This window comes from Ylistrum balloti, unplaced genomic scaffold (assembly GCF_031769215.1).
Source record: "Ylistrum balloti isolate Yb309-2 unplaced genomic scaffold, AGI_CSIRO_Ybal_v1 Utg370134, whole genome shotgun sequence".
NCBI classification, from domain to species: domain Eukaryota; kingdom Metazoa; phylum Mollusca; class Bivalvia; order Pectinida; family Pectinidae; genus Ylistrum; species Ylistrum balloti.
Genome location: NW_026782144.1, coordinates 300323 through 319020, shown reverse-complemented (window position 1 = coordinate 319020; position 18698 = coordinate 300323). Strand labels below are relative to the sequence as shown.

Sequence of the window (18698 nt, the reverse complement as noted above, 5' to 3'; positions counted from 1 at the left end):
AAAACAAACAAAAACAAAACAAAAAAAGAAGAAAAACTCAACTGAAATACCAAAACTTTCCAACACATTTTGCACTATCCCTCTGGAGATCCCTCCCCCTCCTTCCTCCCCCATGAATATATATATTTTTCAAAATTAAATGTAGATAATGTTAAAACTGTACGCGAATTTATAATCAGAAAGATTAACCCGGACTTGTTATTTTTCAGGTCACTGTTACAAAACAATTTACACAGAGGAAAAACAGAAATAAATAAACACTCTGTATTTTCTCATCAGCGACATCATCAGCAATGAAAATTCTGCCACATGGAAAATAACACTTTTTTGAGGATGTTGAAAACAAAGGAGTGGGTTTGCGTCAAAATGAACGTAAGAGTTTCATTCAAACACGGACCCAGTTTACAGCTAGTCGTGTATTATGATTTTGTCTGAATCTCATTGACAAACTTCAATGTCAGTGAATTTGTGGTATTGTCAGCGATATTAATTTTCAAAGAAGAAAAAAAAACTGAAAAAACCCTGTATTTTGGAATGCTCACTGTTGATTGCAACTATGCCGTATGCTCCGACACTCAAGTGCAGAACCACGGGGAGATGCAGGCGCCACGTGACAGGGGACATTCAGGTGTCGAACACACAAGGTTATCACGTGAGAAATAGTGATGGCTGCTTCTCTCGGCAACCTCGTCAAAATGGTGGCACGTTTGTCAGGTAAGTTTTACATGTTCTTGTAACACTCTGAATTGTCAATATGCTTGCATATCTCTACTGTATGTCTGTAAATCTCACCTGTATGTCTGCCTGTCTCTACTGTATGTCTGCAAATCTCACCTGTATGTCTCCCTATCGCTACTGTATGTCTGCCTACAATGTATCTCGCCTGTATGTCTGCCTGTCTCTACTGTATGTCTCCCTATCGCTACTGTATGTCTGCCTACAATGTATCTCGCCTGTATGTCTGCCTGTCTCTACTGTATGTCTGCAAATCTCACCTGTATGTCTCCCTATCATTACTGTATGTCTACAATTCTCACCAGTATGTCTCCCTGTCTCTACTGTATGTCTCCTTATCTCACCTGTATGTATCCCTATCTCACCTGTATGTCTGCATATCTCTACCATATGTCAGCAAATCTTACCAGTATGTCTGCATATCTCTACCATATGTCAGCAAATCTCACCAGTATGTCTCCCAGCTCCACTGTATGCCTGCCTATCTCACCTGTATGTCTGCCTGTCTCCACTGTATGTCAGCAAATCTCACCAGTATGTCTCCCTATCTCACCTTTATGTCTCCTTATCTCACCAGTATGTATCCCTATCTCACCAGTATGTCTGCAAATCTCACCAGTATGTTTGCATATCTGTACTGTATGTCTGCCTTTCTCACCTGTATGTCTGCCTGTCTCTACTGTATGTATTCCTATCTCACCTGTATGTCTGCATATCTGTACTGTATGTCTGCAAATCTCTAATGTATCTAAAAAACTCCCTTTGTTTATTTTTCTTACCTGTAATGTCAGAGTTGTCTCCCTTATGTTACCTTTGAGGTGTGATTGAAACTTTGTGTCAGCAAACTGATTAAGAATTTTACCATCATTAAGTGTTAGTAACCAGTATTCAATGCTTTATGCCTGTTGTAATGTTTGACTTGTTTGTCTTGTAAACAAGTCATCAATTATAAGAATAAAGTCAAAGCCAAGCTTTTTGTTCATGTGTTGACTATTGTAGACTAAGTACATAAAATTCAGAACTGAAGACTGAAGATATACTAGTTGTTGTCTGAAATTTTAAAAAAAATGATGAAATCATTGATACTGAACGGTAAAGCTGAGGTGTTTTTCAGGGTGTTCATATGTAGTAGTTGATATGAGAGTTGATGTTCAGTAATTTTTTGTTTTTCTATCATTGAGAAATACAATCTTACAACAATAAACAAAACACAGTATTAATATGTACTAGGATATGGTACAATTGAGTTAAATTCCCATTTTATTTCTTCAAAGAAATAAAACATGGATGTTTTAGGGTTACTATATAAATTAACAGACTTGTCTCCGGGCTGTCAACACAACAAAAATGATATTATTATTTCAGTTCTTTGTCAAGTGAACAAAATCAGATAAAACTGTATGTTATTTCTTGAGGTGTTTTTATTGGTTTTTAATCTGTCAACTGCCAAACAGAAATTGCACCCTGTATCAAATTTCTGTTTTTGAATTGCTTAATGATAATCTGCCAGTTTTTGTGGCAAATTTCATTCTCGATAATTGAATTGTCTCACACTGTTATAAGGGTCTCTTTTGTTATTTACTTTTTATGGCCCAAAACTAAGTGGGCTAAATCAATGTGCTGTTTAATTCTAAGATCCAGAACATAAAATCAGTGTTTCATCCGCGCTCACATGTCTTTGATAACCTGCAGTAATGACTAAAACGTGGAACAAAATTCACAAAGTTCTAGTTTTATAAAACAACCATCTTACATTGTAAATATATTGTCAGTGATGCAGATTGGGGATTAATTACAGTGAAATAATTATCAGATTAATTAATATTTTCAAGCCAAAGTCATAGTTATGAGGAAAAAGTTAGAATATTACTGGAAAAATAGCACTAACAAACACATACCCACAGAATCAAATCTGAAGGATTGCCAGAAGAACCTTCTGTATCTATAACTACCACCTGTCTATATCTACCAACTGTGTATATCTACCACCTATCTGTATCTACCACCTGTCTATATCTACCACCTATCTGTATCTGCCACCTGTCTATATCTACCACCTGTCTATATCTACCACCTGTCTATATCTACAACCTGTCTATCTCTACCAACTGTTTATATCTACCACCTGTATACATCTACCACCTGTCTATAACTACCAACTGTCTATATCTACCACCTGTCTCTAACTACCACCTGTCTATAACTACCACCTGTCTATAACTACTGTCTATAACTACCACCTGTATATATCTACCACCTGTCTATATCTACCACCTGTCTATAACTACCACCTGTCTATATCTACCACCTTTCTATATCTATCACCTGTCTATATCTACCACCTGTCTATAACTACCACCTGTCTATAACTACTGTCTATAACTACCACCTGTATATATCTACCACCTGTCTATATCTACCACCTGTCTATAACTACCACCTGTCTATATCTACCACCTGTCTATAACTACCACCTGTCTATAACTACCACCTATCTATAACTACCACCTGCCTATATCTACCACCTGTCTATATCTACCACCTGTGTATATCTACCACCTGTCTATATCTGCCACCTGTCTATATCTACCACCTGTCTATAACTACCACCTATCTATATCTACCACCTGTCTATATCTACCACCTGTCTATATCTACCACCTGTGTATACCTATTACCTGTCTATATCTACCACCTGTCTACAACTACCACATATCAATATCTACCACCTGTCTATAACTAACATATCTCTATATCTACCACCTGTCTATAACTACCACCTGTCTATTTCTACCACCTGTCTATATCTACCACCTGTCTATATATACCATCTGTGTATATCTACCACCTGTCTATATCTACCACCTGTCTATAACTACCACCTGTATGTATCTACCTCCTGTCTATGTCTGCCCACTATCTATGTATACCACCTGTCTATATCTACCACCTATCTATAACTACCACCTATCTATATCTACCACCTGTCTATAACTACCACCTGTCTATAACTACATGTCTATATCTACCACTTGTGTACATCTACCACCTGTCTATAACTACCACCTATCTATATCTACCACCTGTGTATATATACTACTGTCTATAACTACCACCAGTCTATATCTACCACTTGTCTATATCTACCACCTATCTATATCTACCACCTGTCTATATCTACCACCTGTCTATATCTACCACCTGTCTATAACTATCACCTGTCTATTTCTACCACCTGTCTATATCTACCACCTGTCTATATCAACCACCTGTGTATATATATTACCTGTCTATATCTACCTCCAATCTATAACTACCACCTGTCTATATCTACCACCTGTCTATAACTACCACCTGTCTATATCTACCACCTGTCTATATCTACCACCTGTCTATATCAACCAACTGTGTATATATATTACCTGTCTATATCTACCTCCAATCTATAACTACCACCTGTCTATATCTACCTCCAATCTATAACTACCACCTGTCTATATCTACCACCTGTCTATAACTACCACCTGTCTATAACTACATGTCTATATCTACCACTTGTGTACATCTACCACCTGTCTATAACTACCACCTATCTATATCTACCACCTGTCTATAACTACCACCTATCTATATCTACCACCTGTCTATAACTACCATATGTCTATAACTACCACCTGTCTATATATACCACCTGTCTATATCTACCACCTGTCTATAACTACCACCTATCTATATCTACCACCTGTCTATATCTACCTCCTATCTATAACTACCACCTATCTATATCTACCGCCTGTCTATAACTACCACCTATCTATATCTACCACCTGTCTATAACTACCATATGTCTATAACTACCACCTGTCTATATCTACCACCTGTCTATATCTACCACCTGTCTATAACTACCACCTATCTATATCTACCACCTGTCTATATCTACCACCTGTCTATATCTACCACCTGTCTATATCTACCTCCTATCTATAACTACCACCTATCTATATCTACCACCTGTCTATAACTACCACCTATCTATATCTACCACCTGTCTATAGCTACTACATGTCTATATCTACCACCTGTGTACATCTACCATCTGTCTATAACTACCACCTATCTATATCTACCACCTGTGTATATATACCACTGTCTATAACTACCACCTGTCTATATCTACCACTTGTCTATATCTACCACCAATCTATATCTACCACCTGTCTATCTCTACCACCTATCTATATCTACCACCTGTCTATAACAACCACCTGTCTATTTCTACCACCTGTCTATATCTACCACCTGTGTATATCTGTTACCTGTCTTCATCTACCACCAGTCTATATCTACCACCTATCTATATATACCACCTGTCTATATCTACCATCTGTCTATATCTACCACCTGTCTATAACTACCACCTGTATGTATCTACCTCCTGTCTATGTCTGCCCACTATCTATGTATACCACCTGTCTATATCTACCACCTGTCTATAACTACCACCTATCTATATCTACCACCTGTCTATATCTACCACCTGTCTATAACTACCACCTGTCTATAACTACATGTCTATATCTACCACTTGTGTACATCTACCACCTGTCTATAACTACCACCTATCTATATCTACCACCTGTGTATATATACTACTGTCTATAACTACCACCAGTCTATATCTACCACTTGTCTATATCTACCACCTATCTATATCTACCACCTGTCTATATCTACCACCTGTCTATAACTATCACCTGTCTATTTCTACCACCTGTCTATATCTACCACCTGTCTATATCAACCACCTGTGTATATATATTACCTGTCTATATCTACTACCTATCTATATCTACCACCTGTCTATATCTACCACCTGTCTATATCTACCACCTGTCTATATCTACCAGCTGTCTATATCTACCACCTGTCTATATCTACCACCTGTCTATATCTACCACCTGTCTATATCTACCACCTGTCTATAACTACCACCTATCTATATCTACCACCTGTCTATATCTACCACCTGTCTATAACTACCACCTATCTATATCTACCACCTGTCTATATCTACCACCTGTCTATAACTACCACCTATCTATATTTACCACCTGTCTATATCTACCACCTGTCTATATCTACCACCTGTCTATATCTACCACCTGTCTATATCTACCACCTGTCTATAACTACCACCTATCTATATCTGCCACCTGTCTATATCTACCACCAATCTATATCTACCACCTGTCTATAACTACCACCAATCTATATCTACCACCTGTCTATAACTACCACCTATCTATATCTACCACCTATCTATATCTACCACCTATCTATATCTACCACCTGTCTATATCTACCACCTATCTATATCTACCACCTGTCTATAACTACCACCTATCTATATCTACCACCTATCTATATCCTGTCTATATCTACCACCTGTCTATAACTACCACCTATCTATATCTACCACCTGTCTATAACTACCACCTGTCTATAACTACCACCTGTCTATATCCACCTGTCTATATCTACCACCTATCTATATCTACCACCTGTCTATAACTACCACCTATCTATATCTACCACCTATCTATAACTACCACCTATAACTACCACCTATCTATATCTACCACCTGTCTATATCTACCACCTGTCTATAACTACCACCTATCTATATCTACCACCTATCTATATCTACCACCTGTCTATATCTACCACCTGTCTATAACTACCACCTATCTATATCTGCCACCTGTCTATATCTACCACCTATCTATATCTACCACCAATCTATATCTACCACCTGTCTATAACTACCACCAATCTATATCTACCACCTGTCTATAACTACCACCTATCTATCTCTACCACCTATCTATATCTACCACCTATCTATATCTACCACCTGTCTATATCTACCACCTATCTATATCTACCACCTGTCTATAACTACCACCTATCTATATCTACCACCTATCTATAACTACCACCAATCTATATCTACCACCTGTCTATAACTACCACCTATCTATATCTACCACCTGTCTATAACTACCACCTATCTATAACTACCACCTATCTATAACTACCACCTGTCTATAACTACCACCTATCTATAACTACCACCTATCTATATCTACCACCTGTCTATAACTACCACCTGTCTATAACTACCACCTGTCTATATCTACCACCTATCTATATCTACCACCTGTCTATAACTACCACCTATCTATATCTACCACCTGTCTATATCTACCACCTATCTATATCTACCACTTGTCTATAACTACCACCTATCTATATCTACCACCTGTCTATATCTACCACCTGTCTATAACTACCACCTATCTATATCTACCACCAATCTATATCTACCACTTGTCTATAACTACCACCTATCTATATCTACCACCTGTCTATAACTACCACCTATCTATATCTACCACCTGTCTATATCTACCACCTATCTATATCTACCACTTGTCTATAACTACCACCTATCTATATCTACCACCTGTCTATATCTACCACCTCTCTATAACTACCACCTATCTATATCTACCACCAATCTATATCTACCACCTGTCTATAACTACCACCAATCTATAACTACCACCTGTCTATTTCTACCACCTGTCTATATCTACCACCTGTCTATAACTACCACCTATCTATATCTACCACCTGTCTATATCTACCACCTGTCTATAACTACCACCTGTCTATTTCTACCACCTTTCTATATCTACCACCTGTCTATAACTACCACCTATCTATATCTACCACCTGTCTATAGCTACTACATGTCTATAACTACCACCTATCTATATCTACCACCTGTGTATATATACCACTGTCTATAACTACCACCTGTCTATATCTACCACTTGTCTATATCTACCACCAATCTATATCTACCACCTGTCTATCTCTACCACCTATCTATATCTACCACCTGTCTATATCTACCACCTGTCTATAACAACCACCTGTCTATTTCTACCACCTGTCTATATCTAACACTTTTCTATATCTACCACCTGTGTATATCTACCACCTGTCTATCTCTACCACCTATCTATATCTACCATATGTCTATATCTACCACCTGTCTATAACTACCACCTGTCTATTTCTACCACCTGTCTATATCTACCACCTGTGTATATCTGTTACCTGTCTTCATCTACCACCTATCTAAAACTACCACATGTCTATATCTACCACCTGTCTATATATACCATCTGTGTATATCTACCACCTGTCTATATCTACCACCTGTCTATAACTACCACCTGTATGTATCTACCTCCTGTCTATGTCTGCCCACTATCTATGTATTCCACCTGTCTATATCTACCACCTGTCTATAACTACCACCTATCTATATCTACCACCTGTCTATATCTACCACCTGTCTATAACTACCACCTGTCTATAACTACATGTCTATATCTACCACTTGTGTACATCTACCACCTGTCTATAACTACCACCTATCTATATCTACCACCTGTGTATATATACTACTGTCTATAACTACCACCAGTCTATATCTACCACTTGTCTATATCTACCACCTATCTATATCTACCACCTGTCTATATCTACCACCTGTCTATATCTAACACCTGTCTATATCTACCACCTGTCTATATCTACCACCTGTCTATATCAACCACCTGTGTATATATATTACCTGTCTATATCTACCTCCTATCTATAACTACCACCTATCTATATCTACCACCTGTCTATAACTACCACCTGTCTATATCTACCACCTGTCTATATCAACCACCTGTGTATATATATTACCTGTCTATATCTACCTCCTATCTATAACTACCACCTGTCTATATCTACCACTTGTCTATAACTACCACCTATCTATATCTACCACCTGTCTATAACTACCACCTATCTATATCTACCACCAATCTATATCTACCACCTGTCTATAACTACCACCAATCTATATCTACCACCTGTCTATAACTACCACCTATCTATATCTACCACCTGTCTATATCTACCACCTGTCTATAACTACCACCTATCTATATCTACCACCTGTCTATATCTACCACCTGTCTATAAGTACCACCTGTCTATAACTACCACCAATCTATATCTACCACCTGTCTATAACTACCACCTATCTATATCTACCACTAATCTATATCTACCACCTGTCTATAAGTATTGAATGCTTGTAAATATTTCCCCCTTCCATGTATTTAGTCACTATCTGTTTATTTTGATGTGTGTTTCTTCACAATGTCAAACCTATCTTTTTTAGAAACGATTTTGCTTTGGTCAGGCTTAGTTTATGAATGTAATTCTTTTGATACGTTTGGTAAGAACCTCCACTAGAAAGAAGACTTGTGAAAATCTTTATTCCTGAGGTGTGGACGTGTATTTTAGTATGTGTTTTATACTGCCAGGTGGCCGCCCTCTTTTTATACCTGGTCATCACTACCCCATACTTAAATGTAATTTACCCCAATACCAGATACTATATCATACCCTTTTCAAACCAGTGTTTTCTAACTGTCAGATATTGGTTACAAGCTTACTTTTAAAAAGTCAGGTACGGTAAATGTCCTAAACATTCTCTCATGTTTTGTTTGTTAAATTTAAGGCATTAAACATTAATACATCAATATTAGTTAACATGACTGGATTTTAGATTATCCTAGTAATAATCAAAACACACCTTGGATTCATCAACTGAAAACTAGCTAGAATAGACCAGTGGTTGACCGGTAGCTGACCAGTGGCAGGAATAGACCAGTGGTTGACCGGTAGCTGACCAGTGGCAGGAATAGACCAGTGGTTGACCGGTAGCTGACCAGTGGCAGGAATAGACCAGTGGTTGACCGATAGCTGACCAGTGGCAGGAATAGACCAGTGGTTGACCGGTAGCTGACTAGTGGTTGACCGGTAGCTGACCAGTGGCAGGAATAGACCAGTGGTTGACCGGTAGCTGACCAGTGGCAAGAATAGACCAGTGCTCTGTAAAGTGGACAGACAGTATAATGATAGCTTAGCAATATTTCCAGGAAGAGATCTGACCTGTTCACCTCTGTTGTGTGTAGTTGGTCACCCTCCATCCATGTCAGTGTCCAAACAGTACTGCTTCATTTAATTCAATGGTTTACACCATGTTTAATCTCTTTTATTCATTTTATGTGTTTCTTGTAATGTTTTTAGGAACTAAACATAAAGTTATTCAAAATTTGCCAAAATCTCTATATCTTCTCTCTCCTCTCCCATCCTTAAAAAATAAACAAACAAAACAAAACAAAATATATGTTCTATCTCAGAACAACTTTATACTAATTCTGTACATGAGAACCTCTCCTTGAATTCACAACATTAGATGAAAAGAAGAAAACTTCTGAACTGAAATTGAAATTGTTTATTGGTTTCTTTTAAGATGTGAATATTACATTTAATTTTCTTTTTATTTTTGTGTAGAAATATTGAGGATAACATCTATGATGCTATAGATGTCTGAGCTGATTTAATATATAGTGTTTGTTACAGCAATCATGCAAACTTCTTCTCGGTGTAAATTCACCAACTTACACAAAGTTTAACTTTTAAATACAGACTTTTAATCCTGACAGACTATGTATGTTTTCTGTACCAGGTAAACATAGTACACTAGTATACAGGTGTAACATAAGTACACAGGTGTAACATAAGTACACAGGTATAACATAAGTACACAGGTGTAACATATAACATAAGTACACAGGTGTAACATAAGTACACAGGTGTAACATAAGTACACAGGTGTAACATATAACATAACTACACAGGTATAGCATGCGTACACAGGTATAACATAAATACACAGGTGTAACATAAGTACACAGGTATAACATAAGTACACAGGTATAACATAAGTACACAGGTGTAACATAAGTACACAGGTGTAACATATAACATAAGTACACAGGTGTAACATATAACATAAATACACAGGTGTAACATAAGTACACAGGTATAACATAAGTACACAGGTATAACATAAGTACACAGGTATAACATAAGTACACAGGTGTAACATAAGTACACAGGTGTAACATATAACATAAGTACACAGGTATAACATAAGTACACAGGTGTAACATATAACATAAGTACACAGGTGTAACATATAACATAAGTACACAGGTATAACATATAACATAAGTACACAGGTGTAACATATAACATAACTACACAGGTATAGCATGCGTACACAGGTATAACATAAATACACAGGTGTAACATAAGTACACAGGTATAACATAAGTACACAGGTATAACATAAGTACACAGGTGTAACATAAGTACACAGGTATAACATAAGTACACAGGTATAACATAAGTACACAGGTGTAACATAAGTACACAGGTATAACATAAGTACACAGGTGTAACATAAGTACACAGGTATAACATAAATACACAGGTATAACATAAGTACACAGGTATAACATAAGTACACACAGGTATAACATAAATACACAGGTATAACATAAGTACACACAGGTATAACATAAGTACACAGGTATAACATAAGTACACAGGTATAACATAAATACACAGGTATAACATAAGTACACACAGGTATAACATAAATACACAGGTATAACATAAGGTTAAAGTCAAAGTTTCTATTAATTTGTCATCGTTAGTAGAACTGTTACCACAGTAATAAACATGTGGACATTGAATGTTTTACCAAGCGTCTGTGATTATACAATGTATACATCTCTTATTTTCTATATATACCTGTATATTGTTACAATTTATCGGTACATGTTGTTCTAAAATACATCCTTGTGTTTCCAAAAAAAATGAATTAATAAAATCAAGTTATGATGAAATTTAGTTGTGAGAGATATATTTGAATGGGATACAAATATGACTGACTTTAACATCAGTTAGTTTATGGCACGTTTCTTAAGTTCATATTGATGAAATTTCACTGATAACATTATATAACAACTGACTTTATATTAAATTTTGTCGAGTTTATATGCAGGACACAAGTCTGAGTTACAATAAATCTCGTTGATCTTCAATATGATGCTTCAGTTTACACCTGACTGCCAGAGATGGAGTAATTTACCCTCATATCGTGTATTTCTGTAATGAGACTAAGTTGTCCTCTGATGCATACCTTGTAGGCTGTATTTTTTATAGCTGGGGTAGACACAAGAACCTGCTCTAGTAGATCTGCCTGGACAATAAATTAAATCTGAGTCTGGCGCCAGTTTTTGTAGACTCATGCAGGGATAGTGAAATGAAATACACATCAGTGAAAGGGATTTAAATAGAAAGAATGTGTTGTTTGTCAAACTTTGAGAAGTCCATGTCACCATCCTTTTTGTTGAATCAATTTTGTGTGTACAAACATATGAATAAATTTATTGGAGCACATGTATGTGATATTACTAAAGTGTGAAGGATAGTATAGTAGGGTCCGTAGTCAGAACTTCAGATATTTCGTATTTATCAGGCAATATGACATGCCTCGTAATAAGCCCTCCCATATATAGTAAAATTGGAACAGAACTAGAAAACTGCTAATATATACAGATATCCATTTTTGGGTATGTCATGGTGGTGTTATGGTTAGGCAGTTTTGAATTTCTAGGTTAGGTAATTTGATGTCCTGGACAGGAAGTAAGTCAAAAATTGTCCTCTTTCATCTATTGTATTACAATGTCTGATATCTGTATATGATTGTTCAATGAGTTTACAATGAAATGTCCTTTAATAAGCCCACTCCTGACTTGTCAGAAATAATGGCTTGATCTCTTGGTCTCTTCCCCCTTTCCTTGTAACTACTGATAGAGATGTATCAATATACCCAAAATGTTTAACTCCAGGAGTTACGAGTGAAAATGATGGTAACCCCTGGAGTATCAGGTTTGTAATGAACTTAAACCTCTCTTGCTTTGAAAGAAATTTCATTCCAGACAATATATATCTGCAGAATTTTAGAGAGTCTAAGGGCATAAGGAGCTAATGGCATTTTCCAAAAATGTTATTATTTAAAATTCAGGAATGAGTTGAAAATTTGGGACTAGAAGAAAATCTGATTTATGGTTTACGTTTTCTTCAGCATGACAGTGTATCAAACCATGATTTTGATCCCTAGATTTTGATGCACCTTACTTTCTATGGTTGTTGCCAGACACCATGTCTGTCATTCTGTTATAATTTATGGTTGTTGTCTGGTTGTTGCCCGACACCTTGTCTGTCACTCTGTTATAATTGATGGTTGTGCCCGACACCTGGTCTGTCATTCTGTTATAATTGATGGTTGTGGCCGACACCTTGTCTGTCATTCTGTTATAATTTATGGTCGTGCCCGACACCTTGTCTGTCATTCTGTTATAATTTATGGTCGTGCCCGACACCTTGTCTGTCATTTTGTTATAATTTATGGTCGTGCTTGACACCTTGTCTGTCATTCTGTTATAATTTATGGTCGTGCCCGACACCTTGTCTGTCATTCTGTTATAATTTATGGTCCTGCTCGACACCTTGCCTGTCATTCTGTCATAATTTATGGTCGTGCCCGACACCTTGTCTGTCATTCTGATATAATTTATGGTCGTGCCCGACACCTTGTCTGTCATTCTGTTATAATTTATGGTTGTTGCCCGACACCTTGTCTGTCATTCTGATATAATTTATGGTCGTGCCCGACACCTTGTCTGTCATTCTGTTATAATTTATGGTTGTTGCCCTACACCTTGTCTCTCATTCTGTTATAATTTATGGTCGTGCTCCACACCTTGTCTGTCATTCTGTTATAATTTATGGTCGTGCCCGACACCTTGTCTGTCATTCTGTTATAATTTATGGTCGTGCCCGACACCTTGTCTGTCATTCTGTTATAATTTATGGTCGTGCCAGACACCTTGTCTGTCATTCTGTTATAATTTATGGTCGTGCCCGACACCTTGTCTGTCATTCTGTTATAATCTATGGTCGTGCCAGACACCTTGTCTGTCATTCTGTTATAATTTATGGTCGTGCCCGACACCTTGTCTGTCATTCTGTTATAATTTATGGTCGTGCCCGACACCTTGTCTGTCATTCTGTTATAATTTATGGTTGTGCCCGACACCTTGTCTGTCATTCTGTTATAATTTATGGTTGTTGTCTGGTTGTTGCCCGACACCTTGTCTGTCATTCTGTTATAATTTATGGTTGTTGTCTGGTTGTTGCCCGACACCTTGTCTGTCACTCTGTTATAATTGATGGTTGTGCCCGACACCTGGTCTGTCATTCTGTTATAATTGATGGTTGTGGCCGACACCTTGTCTGTCATTCTGTTATAATTTATGGTCGTGCCCGACACCTTGTCTGTCATTCTGTTATAATTTATGGTCGTGCCCGACACCTTGTCTGTCATTTTGTTATAATTTATGGTCGTGCTTGACACCTTGTCTGTCATTCTGTTATAATTTATGGTCGTGCCCGACACCTTGTCTGTCATTCTGTTATAATTTATGGTCCTGCTCGACACCTTGCCTGTCATTCTGTCATAATTTATGGTCGTGCCCGACACCTTGTCTGTCATTCTGATATAATTTATGGTCGTGCCCGACACCTTGTCTGTCATTCTGTTATAATTTATGGTTGTTGCCCGACACCTTGTCTGTCATTCTGATATAATTTATGGTCGTGCCCGACACCTTGTCTGTCATTCTGTTATAATTTATGGTTGTTGCCCTACACCTTGTCTCTCATTCTGTTATAATTTATGGTCGTGCTCCACACCTTGTCTGTCATTCTGTTATAATTTATGGTCGTGCCCGACACCTTGTCTGTCATTCTGTTATAATTTATGGTCGTGCCCGACACCTTGTCTGTCATTCTGTTATAATTTATGGTCGTGCCAGACACCTTGTCTGTCATTCTGTTATAATTTATGGTCGTGCCCGACACCTTGTCTGTCATTCTGTTATAATCTATGGTCGTGCCAGACACCTTGTCTGTCATTCTGTTATAATTTATGGTCGTGCCCGACACCTTGTCTGTCATTCTGTTATAATTTATGGTCGTGCCCGACACCTTGTCTGTCATTCTGTTATAATTTATGGTTGTGCCCGACACCTTGTCTGTCATTCTGTTATAATTTATGGTTGTTGTCTGGTTGTTGCCCGACACCTTGTCTGTCATTCTGTTATAATTTATGGTTGTTGTCTGGTTGTTGCCCGACACCTTGTCTGTCACTCTGTTATAATTGATGGTTGTGCCCGACACCTGGTCTGTCATTCTGTTATAATTGATGGTTGTGGCCGACACCTTGTCTGTTATTCTGTTATAATTTATGGTCGTGCCCGACACCTTGTCTGTCATTCTGTTATAATTTATGGTCGTGCCCGACACCTTGTCTGTCATTCTGTTATAATTTATGGTTTATTATCTATTATCATGGCTATTAAGTGTTAATACCTAGAGCAGTATTTTAGGGCCCTGCCTAACTCCAATGGGAATTTAAAAAGAAGAACAGAAAAACTGGTAGATCTCCAATTTTATTTCAGATTCAGCAGCATACATTGCACAGGAAGGATTTCAATTTCATTAGTCCTCACCAGGAACTGGGGGAACCATAGTTTTGTGTTGTGTCTCTGTTTCTCCACTCTCTCCTTCGCTCTCCTACACTATCCTACACTGAAACTTCATACCGGAGGTATAGGTTAAACCTTGGTGAGGTGGTATGTCATGTATAAAAAGTAGGTCACTGTGACCCCCATTTTGACATCATTGAAAAAGCTGCATGACTGGAACTTCATGGAGTTATGGGTTCATCTTGGTGAAGTTGTTTGTCATGTATCAAAGGTAGGTCACCCTGACCTATATTTTGACCTTTTACGTACATAGAAAAAACAGTCGGGGTTGTATCTGCTACGTTACTTGATGTCTGGGCGACTGTAATTCACCACATTGTCTTGTTTAGTGAGTCAGGATTGCACCTTTTAACAAAGCCAGTGAAAAATGTCCAAATTTCTGCCTGATTGATACAGGAGGTATTCCAACTGCTCAGACACATCTAGTTCTCTAAGTTTTATAGATAATTATCAATAGGTATCCCTTAATCAGTAGAAAGCTTGCTGAGATCTCCTGTTATTCTTGTGCTCACCAAACTCATGCTAATCTCTTTATCAATAGATAATCAATCTGTCCGTGCTCCAAATTATTGTTTCTTAGTGAGTAGAATACAAACATTTCCACGACTGTAATTTATCAATTTATCGTAGGATGTAAATATATATCACCTGCTCACCAGATATTGTCTTTTAACAAGAGATAAGGCACACTAAGTGTTTGTTTCACTGTAGGTTCTCACTGGACTGTAAAAGAACATATGCCTTACATGTGGTGTATATTTACCCTCCCTCCACTAAGACGATTACTCAACATCAAAGTGGGCGTACACCACCCAACACTCAAAAGGTTTTATACAAAACTGCCACTCAATAATTCACTTCATCTCTAAGCATTATTTCAAAAAGTTTTTATTTAAAATTCATTGGAGTGTAAGAAATATTCAGTACATTGGTCAAGTATGAGAAGTGTCAGTGTCACAATAAAGTCTCTCCCCTAATCCTACGTCAGTTTTAACTAGTTCCTTACTTATTTTATATTTTTTTCAATTTGATAAAGAGATTTAAAAGGTGCTGTTTTGTCCTTATCGAAGGGGACCTGAAAGGGGGTGTAACATTACATCAAAAATGCCGGTCATTAAACCAAATGTGTACAGTGAATACCTTTATGTGCAGGGTGATAGAAGAATTTTGTCTGGATAAAAAAAAGATAATGAAATATTTGCTTCTTAACTTGAGGACTCTGTTGTACAAATATGTTCTTGTTTGATTTAGAAATTGAAACATAATAGGTGTTGTTCGTTTGGGATCCATGTTATTTATATCTCCTCAAACGGTCATGTTTAAACAATGGGCATGAATTGTTAAGAAAAAGGTCATGTGTGATCTTCACTGTTCAATGGATTAGTAAGGTCTTTATGTATTTATAGCCAGGTTTAAGAGGTTTATGTACCAACTATTGTATTTATATCTACCACCAGAACCACACACCAGTTTCAGTGTGGAAGAAACGTTTACTTTTTCTTCTTTGGGCTATATACAGGTAAGATCTAGTGTGACTAATAATTAAGTAATTTATATTTGTAAAGTTTATGTAAGTTCCTGTATTCTACAAACCTTTTTCTAATTAACGATACTTGTAGATCCACAGACAGATAGATTTCACTAATAATGATGTATGGTTGAATTTGAAAAATTGACTAGCTATGTATGAGACAGGGTTTGTCTGTGAACATGTATGCAACGATACATGTTATACCTTTTTTGTTGGGTCAGATTTAGGTATACATATCAAATTAAGCTTTAGGTATTTACACAGACAGGTACACCTGAGCAAACCTATACCACAATTACTTACATGTGCAGTGAATATATTGACATATCTTTTAAATATTTTTTATGCTCTGAAGTTTACAGTGACATAGAATTAAGGGACAACAAAGTACTATCACAGTAGCCGCAGGTTTTTATTTTGAGACATGCACCACTGTAAAATTTCTGTACAGGTGACTTATTTAATAGCTTTCTAGTATAAAGACTTGACTTTGTACTTGTATGTCAATTTTACCTATATATGGAAATGATAAAGAATATGTTTTATATATATATATATATGTATATCTGTATGACGGTTACTTACGTAAAGCTTTACTCGTATATGAAGATTACTTATATAAAGCTTTACTCATATACAAAGGTTACTTATGTAAAAAAAAATCATCTTATAAAAACTACCTGAATATAAAAATACCTGTTATAGAAATGTTACATTGAGAAACATGATAAGATGAGAGAACCAACACTCTTGAAGTTTAAGAAAGCGGCAATGTTCCTGGATGGATACCATGTGGTGTTCACTAGAGTTCCTTGTTATGTATGTAACATATTGTTCCTGGATGTTGAGATTCCTTTATTTTACTAATATGTTACATGTATAAAAAGGCTTTCTATATATAAAGATTACCTGTATACAAAGGTCACCTGTATACAACATAACCTGTATATAAATGTCACCTGTATACAAAAGTCACTTGTATTTAACATAACCTGTATAAATGTCACCTGTATACAAAGGTCACCTGTATATAACATAACCTGTATATAAATGTCACCTGTATACAAAGGTCACTTGTATTTAACATAACCTGTATATAAATGTCACCTGTATACAAAGGTCACCTGTATGCAAATGTCACCTGTATACAAAGGTCACCTGTATGCAAAGGTCACCTGTATACAAAGGTCACCTGTATGCAAAGGTCACATGTATACAAAGGTCACCTGTATGCAAAGGTAACCTGTATGCAAAGGTCACCTGTAATATGTATGCAAAGGTCACCTGTATACAAAGGTCACCTGTACATAAAGATACCTTTATATTAAGTTAACCTGTAAAAGGATTACTTATGTATGATTTAAGCAGAATGTACAGAATGATATGTTAAAAAAATGTAGGATTTGTTGCAGAAAATCATCAACTTGAGCTGTCTATAAATTTACTGAGAGTTCTCTGTATTTCAATCAATTTCTGGGGGCCTATACAATCCTACAAGTTAGCTGTAGATGATGCTGGGAGGTCCTGGCTCTACAGATAAAAGTCCTAAACAGTTGGTTAGTTTTCCCTGTAGATAGTGCCCCTGAAAATATCAATCAGCTGTACTGTGTTTAGGTGTGAATGTTTCAGTTCAACTGTGAAATGAAGGGCTTACGGAAGGTTAAGTTGAGCGAAGAAAAGAAAGAAAGAGTAGAAAGAAAAACCATTTACGTTTAATGATGCTTAGAACAGAATGACACCGTGGAGATCAAATACGGCCAGAA

The 18698-nt window shown here is 36.9% G+C and overlaps 1 protein-coding gene across 1 annotated transcript in view; it reads left to right on the top strand.

Annotated features, from left to right (window-relative positions):
- Positions 1-556: 556 nt before the first annotated feature.
- Positions 557-18698, top strand: part of LOC132550604 (uncharacterized) — a 58529-nt gene continuing 40387 nt past the window's right edge. The window contains exon 1 of the mRNA XM_060214694.1: positions 557-714. Within this exon, the coding sequence (XP_060070677.1) occupies positions 557-714 (158 nt within the window). The remainder of the gene's footprint in view (positions 715-18698) is intronic.